The following is a 15,935-nucleotide window of genomic DNA, read 5'->3' on the forward strand; positions in this document are numbered from 1 at the left end:
TCAGGAGCGGCCCATGACGGCTGAGCCGACAGTGATCCATGACAGGCAGGTAGTTAACTCAGGTCATATATTCAGGGTCCACCATCATAATACCTTTCTACTTGTCCTAGAGTGGGCTTCTCAGAATCTTCACTTATCTTGACATCTGCAATCTCCTTTTCTATAGCAACTCTGCAGAATACAGAAATGAAGAAATACTGGAGCTTTTACACAAAGCTGAGCACATTGCAAAGTCAAAAACAGGTCATTGTCTGATGAAAGGAACTTTCCATTTTTAATATCCAAAAATGTGCAAAATTGATCTTTTGCATATTTTGTATAACTGATGCAACCAAACAGAAAGGTCTTATTGACTATTGATGGGTCCAATAAGTTCTATTATGGGTCAGTCATTGGAAAGGGAAAAAAAGTTCTGTTTACTTAACTTTTGTTGCTCCATCTTGTAATTTTTTAGACAGTTAATATCTGATGTACAAGGGCCTCTCCATTGGGATCTATGTTTTTCTCAAGAATGGAGCCCTGGTGCACGCCTTTGGAAATGGACAGATCGCTGTGCATGCACAGCCCCCTCTGTTATATTAGGGTTCTGTGGCACCCCAGGGGTCCGGTTGCCACAGTGGCTTTGCGTCCCTCAAAAGAGGTAATGCCATGCCTGGAAGCAAGCAGGGATCCCCTAGTCAGGGATACTAAACATGCAACACTTTCCTGGCTCCAGACCAGCAAGGGGAGCCACTCCCGTTGGCAACTGGGATATGGGGGCGGGGTTAGTTAGTCTTAGTGTGAGGAGTTGAAGAGAGGACGTCGAGGAGAGAGGAGCTGGGGACTGGAGCTGCGCGGCAGCTCACCCCAGAAGAAGCACCAGCACAGAAGAACCGGACACCGGAGTCCGAGGCTGTGGGGCACCGAAGGCCCAGCAGTAGAGACCGGAGGGCAGGAGATTGCAGGTCTCCTGGCCCCATCAGACGCCCGGAGGCTCAGCAGCACCGCAGGGTCCAGCACCGCCACGTGGGAGTGACGCGCCAGCAAGGCCCGAGCACAGAAACACCGCACTCAGGGACGAGGGTCACCGCACTGCTACAAGCAGCAGGGCCAAAGAGTTTAGTGGACAGGGAAGGCCTCCAACTTCATCTGGCAAGGAGGATTCTTTACTTGCTTCCAGGCTACCCGGACTTCCACTTCTAGCCAGTACTCTAGTCCCGGCTTGTTTAATCAGCACCAGTAAAGACCCTGGGACTGCACTTCCTTGTCTCTGTGTTTCTTGCTGCGCCATCAACCCCTGCACTACAATGCCCAGCACAACCTGAAACATCATCTACACTGCCCTGGAGCTAGCTCTTCCTGTGGAGAGCCACACCATCCCTTCTGCAGTAACATCAGCTTCAGAGGACTGCTCCGCAGTGGCGGCTCCCTTTAGCCGCATTCCACAGGTGGCGTCACGAACTCTATAAAAACACTATAAATCCCCTATCCATAACCCCTTTTATTGACCACCCTGGGTCACGGACCGGGTCACCGCCACACTGACATTCCTCCACCATCCACCGGCCCGGCACCGGGCACCCCACGGCCCAGGAGGCGTGTCAACTTGGCGTCTCGAACAGGATTCACGAAGCCCGGTATAACCGGGTCCTGTGTGCCAAGAAGCCCCGATCCGGAACCGCCGGGTAAGAGATCCCTCCGCCTGCAGAGCAGCATACTGGTGCATGAGGAGACGCCCAGGACCTGGCTGAGGTTCACTAGGGGGGAGGAAGATGCCCAACATGGAAGAGGGTTCAGCCGCAGGTGCGGCCGCTGCCACTGTAATGCCGTTATCAATGCCATATATAACGGGGGCGGCGTGGTTGCCCCAGTACTCAGGGGAGTCGCTCACCCTGAATGACTTTGAGGAAAGATTGCGCAGTTTGTTTAAAGTATACCCCATGTCTGAGGAGCAAAAAGTCAGCATCCTCATAGGACAGCTAATCGGTGCAGCCCAGAGAGAAGTAAAGTCCTGGCCGGGCAGAGACAAAGGCACTGTAAAAGAAATACTGGCCCGATTGAAGGATACCTTTGACACCCGCACCGCAGCAGAAATTAAAATGAAGTTTTACGGGTGCAAACAAAGGGTGCAGGACAGTGTACGGGACTATGCTCTAAACCTGCAGGAGGCGCTGCGGGCCATCAAACAGGTAGACCCTGACAGTGTGCATGATGAGGACAGATTGCTAACTGAGCAGTTTATTGAGGGGCTCCTGTCCAGCGCTCACAGGACACAGCTGCGCATTATGGCTCTGCAAAACCCTGATCTGGACTTTGCACAATTTAAAGACAGAGCCATCCGGGTGCTGCGGGAATCAACACCATGAGGCGCTGCATCCCACCGGCGCCCAGCTATCACCTACCACCAGGAGGTGGCATTCTTTTCCCCAGAACCTGTGGAGGCTGATGCGTAGACTCTGGACAATGACCTGTCTGCAGACCTGCGCCTTCAGGTCCAGGAGCTGACCAAAAGTGTGGCTGCATTAACCAAAACCGTGCAGGCCATTCAAGTGTCCCCCAAGGAAAAGATCCAGCAGGCTTCCAGTCCAGATGACGTCCCGTGGCGACGACAGAGAAGAATTCCACCGATCAGAGGGAGGAACAGCGATCGATACGACCAGGACGGACAACCCATCTGCCGCGGCTGTAAAAAGGCGGGACACTACGCAAGATTTTGCAATTTAAACGAGCAACACCTGGGGCAGAGGGCCAACCTCCAGGAGTAAGACGACCAGGCCCACAAAGCTGGCGAGACAAGTACGTGGGAGGACGACCAGTCCTACCTGTCGTGCTTGATGGCATCCCAATGAACACACTGCTGGACACTGGGTCCCAGGTGACCACGATGCCATATATCCTTTATAAGCAATACTGGACTGATTCAGACATTACCCGCCATACAGATGAACATCTTAGTATCTATGCCAGCAATGGTCAGCCCTTGCCTCAGGTGGGGTATAAAGAGGTGACCATAAAAATTGGCAAAGTAGAATTGCTATCACAAGGAATGATTATTGTTGATATTGATCGCCGAGAAAGTCATCCCATGATAACCTTAGGCACTAATGTGATAGAAAATTGTCTTGGAGAAATTATAGTTTTGTTACAACAGGTCGCGGAGACTGCCAGTTCCAGTCAGCAGTGGGTTCTACAGAAAGAAATCAGAGCCCTGATGAAAAGACAACAGGTAGAACTGTCTGGTGGAGAAATTGGCAGTGTCAGGATGAGTGATCCATTCCCCATTGCAATGCCCCCTAGGAGCGAAATGTTAATATGGTGTCGGGCAGCAATTGGTCTCAGGGGTCAAGATTATCAGGTCCTGGTAGAACATGTATACTCTGACAGTAGGCCCACCATCTTGACAGCCAGGGGAGCAGTCGATGTCGGCAAGGGGAGAGTGCCGATCCGCATCCTGAATTGTGGGGAGAAAGAGGTCCATTTATCCCGGTATGCTAACCTTGCTAAGCTATTTACTGTCAGTAACAACTCAATAAAGACACTGGAACTCTTGCCTCCATCCAAACCGGCGGAGGATAATGGCTCCAAGGGGCAGATGGAGGATTGGTGTCAGAAGCTAGAAGTGGGCACTGACTCCACCCCTTTGCACCAAAAGCATGGAGTATACCGGGTGGTCCAAGAGTATGAGCGGGTCTTCAGTAAACACCCATTAGACTTTGGGCAGGTAAAAGGGGTCCAACATCATATCCCCATGGGAGATCATCCACCCATTAAAGAGAGGTACCGGCCTGTACCTCCAGCTCACTATCAATGTGCCAAAGGAATGTTACGGGAGATGAAGGAGGCTGGGGTGATCAGAGATAGTTGTAGCCCCTGGGCAGCTACATTAGTTCTCGTTAGAAAGAAGGATGGTACAATGAGGATGTGTGTTGATTACAGGCAGATTAACCACATAACACATAAGGATGCCTACCCATTACCCAGGATTGAGGAGTCACTAGCTGCATTAAGATCTGCTAATTATTTCTCCACTTTGGATCTCACCAGTGGGTATTGGCAGGTTCCTGTGGCAGAGGCGGACAAAGAAAAGACCGCGTTTACAACACCCATGGGCCTGAGCGAGTTCAACTGCATGCCATTCGGGCTCTGCAAGGCAACCAATGTGGTCCATGCAGACTGAGACGAAAAGACTGTGACAGCCAGAGGGCTCCCCTGCAGCCCATCATCACCAAACAGCCACTAGAACTGGTAGGCTTGGACCACGTGAAGCTAGCCCCAAGCAGGTCGGGCTATGTCTACGCTCTAACCATAGTAGACCACTACTTCCGGTTCCTGGTAGTAGTGCCAGTAAAAGACCAGACGGCTCAGACGGCAGCCAAAGCGTTCCAACAGCACTTTTGTCGTCCGCACGGCTACCCTGAACGGGTGCTTACCGACCAAGGTCCAGCCTTTGAAGCAGAGGTGTTCCAGGAATTCTGTAACTTGTACGGCTGCATGAAAATCAGGACGATGCTGTATCATCCCCAGACCAACGGGTTGTGTGAAAAGATGTGGTGATAGACCTGTTGAAGACGTTGCCCCTTGAAGAACGTAGCCTGTGGCCAGAGAAGTTACCAGATTTGGTGGACCTATATAACCACATCCCGGTGAACTTCACCATCTGTACACCCGCTTACCTGATGAGAGCAAGACCTGGTAAACTACCCATCGACTTGGACATGGGAGTCCTAACACCAGAGACGACTTCACCAGATGCAGATTGGGATACCGAGCAGCAGCAACAATACCGCAAGGTGCAAGAGTGTGTTGAAAGAAGTTTGTCCCAGGCAAGACAGAAGCAAGAGAAAACTTATAATCAGCATGCACCTGCCGTTCCTTTGTCACCTGGAGAACAGCTCCTTAAGAGAAAGAGACGACTCCACAAATTAGATGACCAGTGGGAGGTTGAGCCATGCACCGTCTTACCTTCGAATTACGACAACACCAAAGTGTGCCTCATCAGCAAAGATGGAGGGGAAACTTCAGTGGCAGTCTCAAGAGATCACTTGAAGATATGTCCTGAACAGTTGAAACACACAGAAGAAGATCAAGACAACTCTCAGCCCACAGAAGGAGTGGAGGAAGTGGTCCAAACAGTACTTGGAGAATTTCCCCGGTCTTGGACGCAGGTGAACGATGCAATTGTAGTACCGGTCCTTACCTTTCTTCAAGCAGCCTCACCGGAAGCTGCAGAAGTCCCAGAACAGCTGGAAGACCAGTCGGCCCCAGAGACAGAAGTTTCATCATCAGCAGACCAGGAGAATCAACCCTCTGCTAGCAGTGAACCTGTCGTACCCATGGTGAGCCAAAAAATTCGTAGGAGGTTACCCAGCCTACCAGTGTTACCTCCGACTACCCGTAGAGTAGTTCACACTGAACCCACCACACCAGGGGTAGACACAAGGGACCAGGGTAGAGCAGTGACCACCAATGTACTAAGTAGATCGACCAGGAGTACAAAAGGTCAGCTCCCTGCCCGTTGGAGAAACTAAAATGTAAAGGATTAAAGTATAAGAGAACTAAAATTTATGCTGTATATAGTTACCCATAAGGGTAAAGCGGAAAAGTTGTGTTTTCAAAGTGAATTGCAAAAGTTGGTCATGTGTGCATTTAGTTACCCGGTAAGGGTATAAAGACTTGTAGGTTATGGACGGTGAATAACCAAAGAACTTTCCATTGTAAATAGTTGCACTTATTAGAGTGCCCCCCTTATTGGTTTTATGATTATAACAAATGACCTCAGAACAAAAACCCGTTTGGCGTGGCCGAAGACGTGGTCCAACACCTGGATCATCTATGCCCTGCAGCCACGCCCAGGGCCTAAGTTGAGGGTTTTCGGACGGGTCCCTCATGTTGCTCAAAATTGCACCTGACTAGAGAAGAATGTTATTAAGTGTTTTATAATGTTTTGATAACCAGTAACGTTCAAGAAATGTTAAATTCATAATCCTCTAATGTGAACTGTAATTGTTATTTGTTAATTTTGAAAGATATCCTCAGTCCGGGAGTACTGAAATTAACTAGTGGGGAATGCGGCACCCCAGGGGTCCGGTTGCCACAGTGGCTTTGCCTCCCTCAAAAGAGGTAATGCCATGCCTGGAAGCAAGCAGGGATCCCCTAGTCAGGGATACTAAACATGCAACACTTTCCTTGGCAACTGGGATTTGGGGGCGGGGTTAGTTAGTCTTAGTGTGAGGAGTTGAAGAGAGGACGTCGAGGAGAGAGGAGCTGGGGCCTGGAGCTGCGCGGCAGCTAACCCCAGAAGAAGCACCAGAACAGAAGAACCGAACACCGGAGTCCGAGGCTGTGGGGCACTGAAGGCCCAGCAGTAGAGATCGGAGGGCAGGAGATTGCAGGTCTCCTGGTCCCATCAGACGCCCGGAGGCTCAGCAGCACCGCAGGGTCCAGCACCGCCACGTGACGCGCCAGCAAGGCCCGAGCTGCCTGCCATACGGGTGAGCACAGAAACGCCGCACTCAGGGACGAGGGTCACCGCACCACTACAAGCAGCAGGTCCAAAGAGTTTAGTGGAAAGGGAAGGCCTCGAACTTCATCTGGCAAGGAGGATTCTTTACTTGCTTCCAGGCTGCCCGGACTTCCACTTCTAGCCAGTACTCTAGACCCGGCTTGTTTAATCAGCACCAGAAAAGACACTGGGACTGCACTTCCTTGTCTCTGTGTTTCTTGCTGCGCCATCAACCCCTGCACTACAACGCCCAGCACAACCTGCAACATCATCTACACTGCCCTAGAGCTAGCTCTTATTGTGGGGAGTCACACCATCCCTGCTGCAGTAACATCAGCTTCAGAGGACTGCTCCGCAGCGGCGGCTCCCTTTAGCCACATTCCACAGGTGGAGTCACAAACTCTATAAAAACACTATAAATCCCCTATCCATAACCCCTTTTATTGACCGCCCTGGGTCACGGACCGGGTCACCGCCACTGTGACATTCTCCCAGCATCTACCGGCCCGGCACCGGGTACCCCACGGCCCAGGGGGCGCGTCAGTTCTAGAGAGTGAGAGCAAACATGAGTCCTAAGAGGCTAATTCCCAATAAAAGGCCTCATGGGTGAAAGAGGTATGTCACATGATCTATTTATTGAAGGGAAACCCTCATATAAAAAACTATTTTCCCGTTCCTCAGCACTTTAGGGGTGATTTATGTTCTCCCCGTGTTTGCGTGGGTTTCCTCCGGGCTCTTCGGTTTCCTCCCACACTCCAAAGACATACTGAGAGGGAATTTACATTGTGAGCTCCAATGGGGACAGTGCCCATAATGTCTGTAAAGCGCTGTGGAAACTAATGGCACTATATAAGTGAGTAAAATAAATACATTTGGTTGGTGCAGTAATATCAATGTATATATAGGATGGCCTAAGAGACCTTCCCTAGTGAAAGATCAACTGCCAAATTTAAAGAAGATGGCCACAACTTTTTATTATGCCCCCAATGTATCCCCCCAGGGCCCATAAGGGTTTTTGTAAATACCTTCTGTTGCAGCTACTGCCTGTGAGCGGCGCTATCCTTGACCGCTGACAGGCATCACGTGACCCCGCCACTGATGTCAAGTGAGGCGTGGATGCTGAGCTGTGGGTGGGGTTACCCCGCGCGTCACACCCAGCATCCACCACGTGCTTTCCCAATGAATGGGAAGAGGGAGAGCGCGCTGTGGATGCTGGGTGTGATGCGTGGGGTAATCCCGCCCACAACCCAGCATTCACCATGGAATACAGAAATAAGTCACCCCCGGCTGCATTCGGAACATGACATCAGCGGATGTCAGATCCGGGTCACATGATGCCTGTGAGCGGCCAGTGATAGCGCCACTCACAGGCAGTAACTCTAACAGAAGCTATTTACAAAAACCCTTATGGGCCCCGGGGCAATACATTGAGGAGATAATAAAAAGTGGTGTACAACTCCTTTAAATGTAACCTATGTGTTCTCCAATTCATTTCGGTGTCTCCTAATCAATGCTGGTCACAATCATGTTACCTGTCTTTATATAGTAAAGTGTTCTGTTCAGGTTGTTTCTTGGTATCTGCCACAGTCTGATCCATCTTCTGATCTAGAGTCTGCTTTTTTGCTATCTTTGGGCTGTAAAATAAATCAGTCAAATGTGGTCACATTGTCAGAAAATAAGAAAAGAAACATTGGTTTGCTTGCTTCTTAAACTCCTTAAGGAACTGTATTCAGCTTGTCTATTGCAGGATTAGCTGTATATTTTAATATTTTAAAACGTGCACCATTTTGGGTTACGGAAAGCTTAATGATTAACTACAGTATATTTTCTTTTTTTGGTGAGAGAAGGAAAAAATCACTCCATGTCTGGTATTTTATGCCATTCAGCTTTCAGCATATGCAACTTGTTACTGTGAACTCACACGCTGCAGATTTTGTTTCAGAATTTTCTGAGACGACTGACAATTGGTTCTGGGGTTCTTTCTTCAAAATATCGAACACTTTTTCATGGCTTTTTTTTTTAAACCTTTACAAAGTTTATTTATTTTCCACTTTCATTTCCACAATGCAATCAGCTGATAGGTTGTATAATGCTTTTGTATGATAAGTATACCAAAGCATTAGGCCATGTTCATACGTTCAGCATTTGGTGAGTTTTTTACCTCAGTATTTGTAAGCCAGAACCAGGAGTGGGTGATAAATGCAGAAGTGGTGACGTGTTTCTGTGGCACCCCAGGTCTGGTCGCCACAGTGGCAGCAATGTCATGTCTGAGAGCAAGTGGGAGGTTCCCTGGTTGGGGACAATTAGCATGCAGCACCTCCTGTCTCAGTCCAGGGAGGGGAGAAACCGGCCCTTTATAAACTGGATCTGGGGCGAGGTTAGGGAGACCAGTTAGAGACCAGCCAGAGAGAAGTTCCAGACAAGTCGCAGATAGGGACAGGTCAGCAGCAGGCTGAGGAGTCCCTGTAGGCAGCGGAGGAACACGAGGCCAGGAGGGGAACTAGCAGAGTTCGTCCTGGCCAGACACTTGCAAAGCCGGACACTGGAGTCTGAGGCTGTGAGGGTTATAAGCCCAGCAGCAGAAACCCACCATGCAGGGGACTTCAAGTCCTCTGGCCCAAGGAAGCCCGGAGGCTCAGCCACATGAGAGGGACCACTACTGCCCCGGAGGGGTGAGAAAAACGGAAGGCCCGAGTCGCCAGTCATACGGGTGAGAACAACACGGTACACTCAGAGACGTGGACTACCACTACACTACAGCGGGATAGCCAAGAAAGAGTGAAGTCAGCACGGTAGGCCTACAAACTCCCCCTGACCAGCGGGATTTCCCAGTTGCTCTCAGACTGACCAGGCCTCCATTGTTAACCTGTATTCCGGACGGGTCCCTTAATATCACCAACAGTAAAGACCCTGAATTTCATGACAGACTCCGTGTGGTTACTGCTGCTCCCGCGCACCATCAACACCAACATCACTATTTGCTGCCATGAGGCTATACTCCTCCCGTGGGGAGTTAAACTACCCTCAGCTGCACCCACAACACCAGCCTCAGCGGTCTGCCCTGCAGCGGCGGTTCACTCTGACCGCAATCCACGGGTGGCGTAATTGGACATTCAGCATATAGACTGCCATTTAGTTTGACCACCCTGAGCCACGGGACCGAGTCCCCGCCACGCAAGGACTACAACCCCCAGCATCCACAACGGGTCCGGTTCCGGGTATCCCCACACACACGGCCCAGGGGTGCGTCATTTCTATTATACTTTTCCTCTGATTGTTCCACTCCTGGTTTTGCCTTACAAATATTAGAGGTGAAAAACTAACCAAATACTCATCGTGTGCACATGGCCTTATAGTCTGTCAGTAATAACCTATAACGGTATGTGCACACAGCGTCTCTTAGATACCAGCGTACCCGCCAAGCTTTGCTATGGGAAGACACTTCAAGAAAACACTGGCGGATTTTCCTGAAGCATCTTCATCGGCGTCTTCATGGTGCAGTGCATATGATCATTCTTTTTTATGTTTACTGAGAGCTTTTTCAGGCGGCGTACCTGTCTAAAAAGACACCATGGGCACATACCCTTGTAGGTATACCTCAATGGAGAAAAAGATAAGTGCCGTTACCATCTGACTTGCAACTATTTAAATTGTTCTTGTTTTATTGGACCAACAAAGCCAGACCAACAGGACTTCGGGTGCGTACCAAAAATAAATAGTTGCACTCACCGTCCCTTTAAAAATTCTTTACTTTATTGAAAAACTTAAAACATACAGTTGCAGGGGTGAACGGAATGCATGGAGGACTAATACAGCAATGGTAGATCTAGGGAATGTGTGAGGCTCCAGCTGCCATAGCTACTCATTGGCGCCCCATGATAGGGAGCCCTCTTCCTCTGTCTAACCACATAGAACCCCTACACCCACAATGATTATTGACTGTGGATTATAAAGGGTTAAACAGCCATGATCAGATATCTCTGATCAGAGTCATTCCAGTGGCGGATGCTGGTGGACTGCTGATTTTAAAGTGATTGTCATCTCTGAATATCCTTTGTCTATATGTCCTTACCATCCTTAGGAGCATCCGTACTAAAGGAGCCATACACATTTTGAAGTAAACCCTCACCTCTTGCGCTCATCTCCAGTAATTTGATTCACAGGTTTTCCATTTTCATCAGCAACAACATTTCGCTTCTCATCTCTAGAATCAAATAAGAGAATAAAAATCACATTCTAATAAGGCTGTGTTCACACGATGCGTATTTCATGCGTTTCCGCGGCGTTTTTGCAGTTGCGTAAACGCCGCGGAAACGCATGAAAAACGCATGGTAGAAGGGAAGCAATGTTCCCCAATGGAAATCCGCATGTGCTGTGCCCATGATGCGGATTTTTCCGCAGCGTTAACGCTGCAGTCAAAAATCCGCAGCATGTCAATTAATTTAGCGGAAACGCGGCGATTTCGCCGCCATTGACTTGCATTAGAACGCGCCAATTCCGCAAGACAGCATTTGTACTTGCGTTATTGGCGCGCTCTAATGTGCGGATGGTACCCGGGTGTGGAGGAGAGGAGAGTCTCATCCACACCCAGGTACCATTAAAAAAGCTGTAAAAGAAGAATAAAATAAAAAATAAATGTATACTTACCTTCTGTCGGCCCGTGCAGCGCTCCCGCTTGGTTTCCCGGCACTTGCAGTGAGTTGTAGGACCTGCGGTGACGTCAGAGTCATGTGACGGGTCACGTGACGCTGACGTCGGCAGGTCTTTCAATTCAAAGTTGCCGGCAGCCGGGAGAACGGAGTGAGCAGGACAGCGCGGGCCATCGGAGGTAAGTATATACACTCTCTCGGTTCACACTGTATAAATCCATGCTGTTTGCATGGATTTATATAGTGTGACCTAGTTATCAAGCACTTTCCAGGTGATGCTAAAATCGCCTGGAAAGCGCTTGTCAATCTGCATGCGGAAACGCATGTGAATCTGCATGTGGATCCGCATGTATTCTGCAGGAAAAACGCATGCACAATCTGCATGCGTTTTTTCTGCCAGGGAGATGCAGAAATGATGCAGAAATTTTCTGCTTCATTTCTGCATCGTGTGCACATACCCTAACAGTACTGATCATTGTTTAAATACCATCATTTAATATCAGGCATAACTCTTTATTTACCCTCTGATGTATCCATATGTGGGTTCGTTTTTATAACAAACGGGTCAGCCATTGTTTTTTGTCGTTTATATTTTTTTTTACAGTTTTACAATGAAAGAACAAAAACTTTTTATGCAAAAAATAGTTTTTTTTAATAACTTTTACAAAAGTTAATTTATTTTTTATTTTGATGCTACCTGATTGTTTAAATAATATACTGAATATACTGGAACATTAAAGCTTTCCAGTAATATCTTTGCAAAAAGATGGTGCTATAGTGGGAAACGTTTTTTATATAATATACCTGTTCTGAAAACTTTTTGTTTTGTTGGGGCTTTTTTGTTATTTTTTTTAAATGAACTATATTGTTTGCCATTGACCTTGATGATATAAAAAAAGCTATCAGGAAGCCGGCTGTCAATCAGCATGACGTCGGCAGTGACACCCCATCAACAGAGTAGAGTGGAAAAGGAAGAGCTGCTCTGATGACATGTGGTCAGTTGCCAGCAGGAGCGGTCCGTGATTGCTCTGAGCCGGCAGAGATCGGTTTCGGGCAGTACAGTCAGGTACAACTACTTGCCTGTAGGTTCTTAGCCCTCACCAAAGTCTTGGATAACCCCTTTAACAATATGCAAAAACAATACATTACAATAATCCAGGTCCAGTTTGACTGGATGTGAAAGATACAAAAAATTGCAAAGTAAAATTTGGTTTTGGATTTAGCTTTTTTACCAAGTTTCCTATGGTTCTGAAAAAAAACAAATACCCAAAAATGTTGTAAAACTATAAAACAAATTAATTATTTTTTAACCAAGTTTTGAAGTAAAGCCTCACTTCTTATTCTCATCTCCAGTAATAAGCTCAAATCTTTCATTCTCATTTTTGTTTTACAGAAAACCTAGGTCTTCCATTTTTATCACCATCAATATTTCATGTCTTACATTATATCCCCATAATAACAAAACAAATTGGTCATGGTTTAGATCGCGAACCCACATCCTTTTTTGTTATCCCACTGAAATAATCATATGTGGTCTTAGTTTTATGATGAATGAGTCTATCATGTTTTTTTTTTGCAAAAGTGTTAAAAATGACAAACAAAAAATAGATTTTTAATAACCTTTATATAGTGTATTTACTTTACATTTCTCCAATGCTATCTTCTGACGGCAGATTTAATGCTTTTGTATACAGAGTATACCAAAGTGTTGAAGCCTGTTAATGATATCTTTGCAAAAAGATATTGGTATAGTGGGAAATATGTACAGTATACAGAATATCGCTTCCAAAAACATTTTTGTTCTCAAACCATTGTGCTTGTTATATTATGTTCTATTCACATCGTGTTTTTGTATAGTTTTGTATCCTATAGCCATTGACCTCGATTATATAAAAAGCATTATCCATATGTTTGCTATCCTTTTTTTACATCCTGTTTTAATGGTGTATTGCTTTCAAAATTTGACAAAAGTAAACCTATCCTAACAAAAGCAATAGACATTTTAAGCTTACCCTTCATCTTTTTTAGGAGCAGCCATAGCACCACTTTCTGAAAGTATCATATTAATGAAACCCTTACTTGCTTCTTTGAAGCCCTTCTGGGAAGTTTTTTTGAAACTAGGAAAAATATGAATATACTAAAGCATAACAGAGTATAGAGTAAATTTGACAAAAGAAAACCAATCCTCCCTCCAATATGATGTTAAGAACATAATTGTGGCAATAGACATATTAGACGTACGCATCATCTATTTTAGGAACATTACTTTTGCACCCATCATCACTAGTGTTGAGCGAATTTGTTCAGCATTTCAAATTCGGGTTCGTATTTGGGGTTCCGACTTGTTCGTGCCAAAAAATCGGCTCCACCCACGAACATCCCTGATTTGCCACGCTGTCACGCTGAGAACACATGCGGCGAAGTATATTTCAACGACGCTACATAGTCCCCAGGTGGTCAATGGCTGAAAAATCGCCACAAGTTACATAGAGTCAGCAGGCATGAAGCATTAGTATACCAAGCACACATCCTACCCAAAGAAAAAGAAGTACCAATGGAGAGAATGTAAGAGGCAAGGGGAGAAACAAAGGCAGGGACCATGACTGTAATAAACAAAGTTTAAAGATGGGTCACATTACTGACATTTCCAGATAGTATCCCCCTATTTCAATGGTATGTGGCCATATTTCCCCTCTGTACCTATAAGTCATGGGAGTAAGGTACATGTGACTGGTTGTGGTGTTAGTCAGGATGCTTTACCACAAGTTTCTATTTCAGGTGGTGAGTCATCATTTCATGCTTCGGGGCCTACAGCGACTCACCAGGGGGAGAATGTACGACCTGCAGTGAGACCTATGTGTACAGAGATTGTTGCTGCTGCAATTACACAGACATTTACAGCAGCAGATATTAATGATTCTCTTGCTGACAACTGCCCTGGACTACAACTCCCAGTAGACATTGCTCCTCTCTGCATCATAGGGGAGGAGGAGCAGCAGAGGAAGGGACTGATTTGCTGAGCAGGTTGGAGAAGAAAGGTGGTGGTAGGAGCAGGGGGAGGAAAGTATGCAATCCTCCATTACAGATATGTGAGTGTCTGATCCTGGAGAGTAGCGGACAAATGCACAGAGTGAGTGCTAATCGTACAGCCACTCAGTGTGAGAGTGGAGAAGATCCTGCAGCCAAACCACATCTGCAGATCAGCCAGGTTACCAGGAGATGTCCATCACTGCCTGGCCTAACTAAGGGAACAAGTCGACAATCCATCCCTTGTGTCTAAGGCATCCGGATCCTGCAGCCCCAAGCTGGATCCTTGTGTGACTCCAAATCTGCTACATCAAGGAGTTAATAGCTATTATGGGACTTAGGGTCCTACTGTTGAGGAGTTAATAAGAGAACTGTTGCTGAGCGGATTTTATTCCTATTGCATTACGTGCATCAACGGCTTCTGCAAAGTGTACCAATAACCACCGCAAATGGGCCCTATCATTGAACTATGTTACTGGCATTATTGGGTGTTATTAGTTAGGAGTGTGTCTGCTGTTACTTAAAGGGGAATTGTCATCATTAACATTCAGACCTATTGCAAAGCACATTTTGAAGCTGTATCGTAGATTGTGTGATATTATATGTTTTTCTGTGCATTGTTATCCCCTCTGAATTTAACACCATTTATTCCTCTGTAATAAACCTGTTAAAGAAGTTGTTCACTACTTTTACATTGATGCCCCATCCGTAGGATAGGGCATCAATGTATGATCGACGGGGTCCCGCGCGCGGCACCCCCGCTGATTAGCTGTTATCAGTGCCTGTGGTAGCGGCAGCCGGCCGGAAGTCCTTACCTGCGGTGCCTGGCCATCCGTCTGTAGTGGCCGCCGCTTGTAACTGCACATCCGCCTCCCATTTATTTGAACGAAGCGTAGTCAGGGGTTTCCTGAGTCGACCCCTGACAGAAGAGGAAGACCCTCCTGCATCCCACTACAGTTTCCAGCAAGATGGTAATGCGCCATATTGAGGTGAGAACTACTGGACACCCTGCCCACGGAGGCAGCTTAAAGGGGTGTTGCATCTAAATTTGACAAAAGAAAACCAAACCTACCTTCCCACATAATGCAGTGAGCCTAATATAAAAAGGTCCATTTACACTGCAAGATTAACAGACAGGTACTATAGTTGCTAACTACCTGACTGTTTTGCCTGGTGCTGACCGTTCATGCTGTCGATTCTGCTACTACATGTCACCAAAGCAACTTTTCCATTTCTGTTCTGCTCTGTTGGGGTGTGACTGTCGATATCATGCTGATTGACAGCCAGCTCCCTTCTGCCTAACTGCGGGGAGCCAGCTGTCAATCAGCATGACGTCGGCTGTCATGCCCTGTCAACAGAGCATCCCAGAAGAGCTGCTAAATTGACATGGACCAGCAGAAACACTGGCAGGAGCAGTCCGTGACAGCTCTGAGCCGGCAGTGTGCAGAAATGGCAGGTAGTTAGCTCAGGTCATATATTTAGGGTCCACCATCATAATACCTATCTACTTGTCCTAGAGTGGGCTTCTCGGTATCTTCACTTATCTTGACTTCTGCAAGTTCCTTTTCTGTAGTAACTCTGTAGAATACAGAAATGAAGAAATATTGAAGCTTTTCCACAGACCTGAGCACATTGCAAAGTCAAAAACATCTTATTGTCTGATGAATGAAACTTTCCATTTTTAATATCCATCCATGTGCAAAATGGATCTGTTGCATCTTTTGTATAACTGATGCAACTGAAACTGAAAGGTCCTATTGACTATTGAGGGGTCCAAT

The 15,935-nt window shown here is 46.9% G+C and overlaps 1 protein-coding gene across 50 annotated transcripts in view; it reads right to left on the bottom strand.

Annotated features, from left to right (window-relative positions):
- Positions 1-15,935, bottom strand: part of LOC141257608 (protocadherin Fat 4-like) — a 468,540-nt gene that overhangs the window by 115,812 nt on the left and 336,793 nt on the right. For 48 of the 50 annotated variants that reach the window (XM_073672347.1, XM_073672333.1, XM_073672313.1 and 45 more), the window contains 5 exons: positions 15,658-15,735; positions 13,143-13,247; positions 10,611-10,685; positions 8,014-8,115; positions 94-171 (listed from right to left, as the gene is read on the bottom strand). In XM_073672347.1, coding sequence (XP_073528448.1) covers positions 94-171; positions 8,014-8,115; positions 10,611-10,685; positions 13,143-13,247; positions 15,658-15,735 — 438 coding nt within the window. The remainder of the gene's footprint in view (positions 1-93; positions 172-8,013; positions 8,116-10,610; positions 10,686-13,142; positions 13,248-15,657; positions 15,736-15,935) is intronic. The other 2 variants (XM_073672319.1, XM_073672321.1) reach the window with 2 other exon arrangements.

This window comes from Phyllobates terribilis, unplaced genomic scaffold, assembly GCF_046119375.1.
Source record: "Phyllobates terribilis strain yellow unplaced genomic scaffold, ASM4611937v1 Scaffold_3__8_contigs__length_932513732, whole genome shotgun sequence".
NCBI lineage: Eukaryota > Metazoa > Chordata > Amphibia > Anura > Dendrobatidae > Phyllobates > Phyllobates terribilis.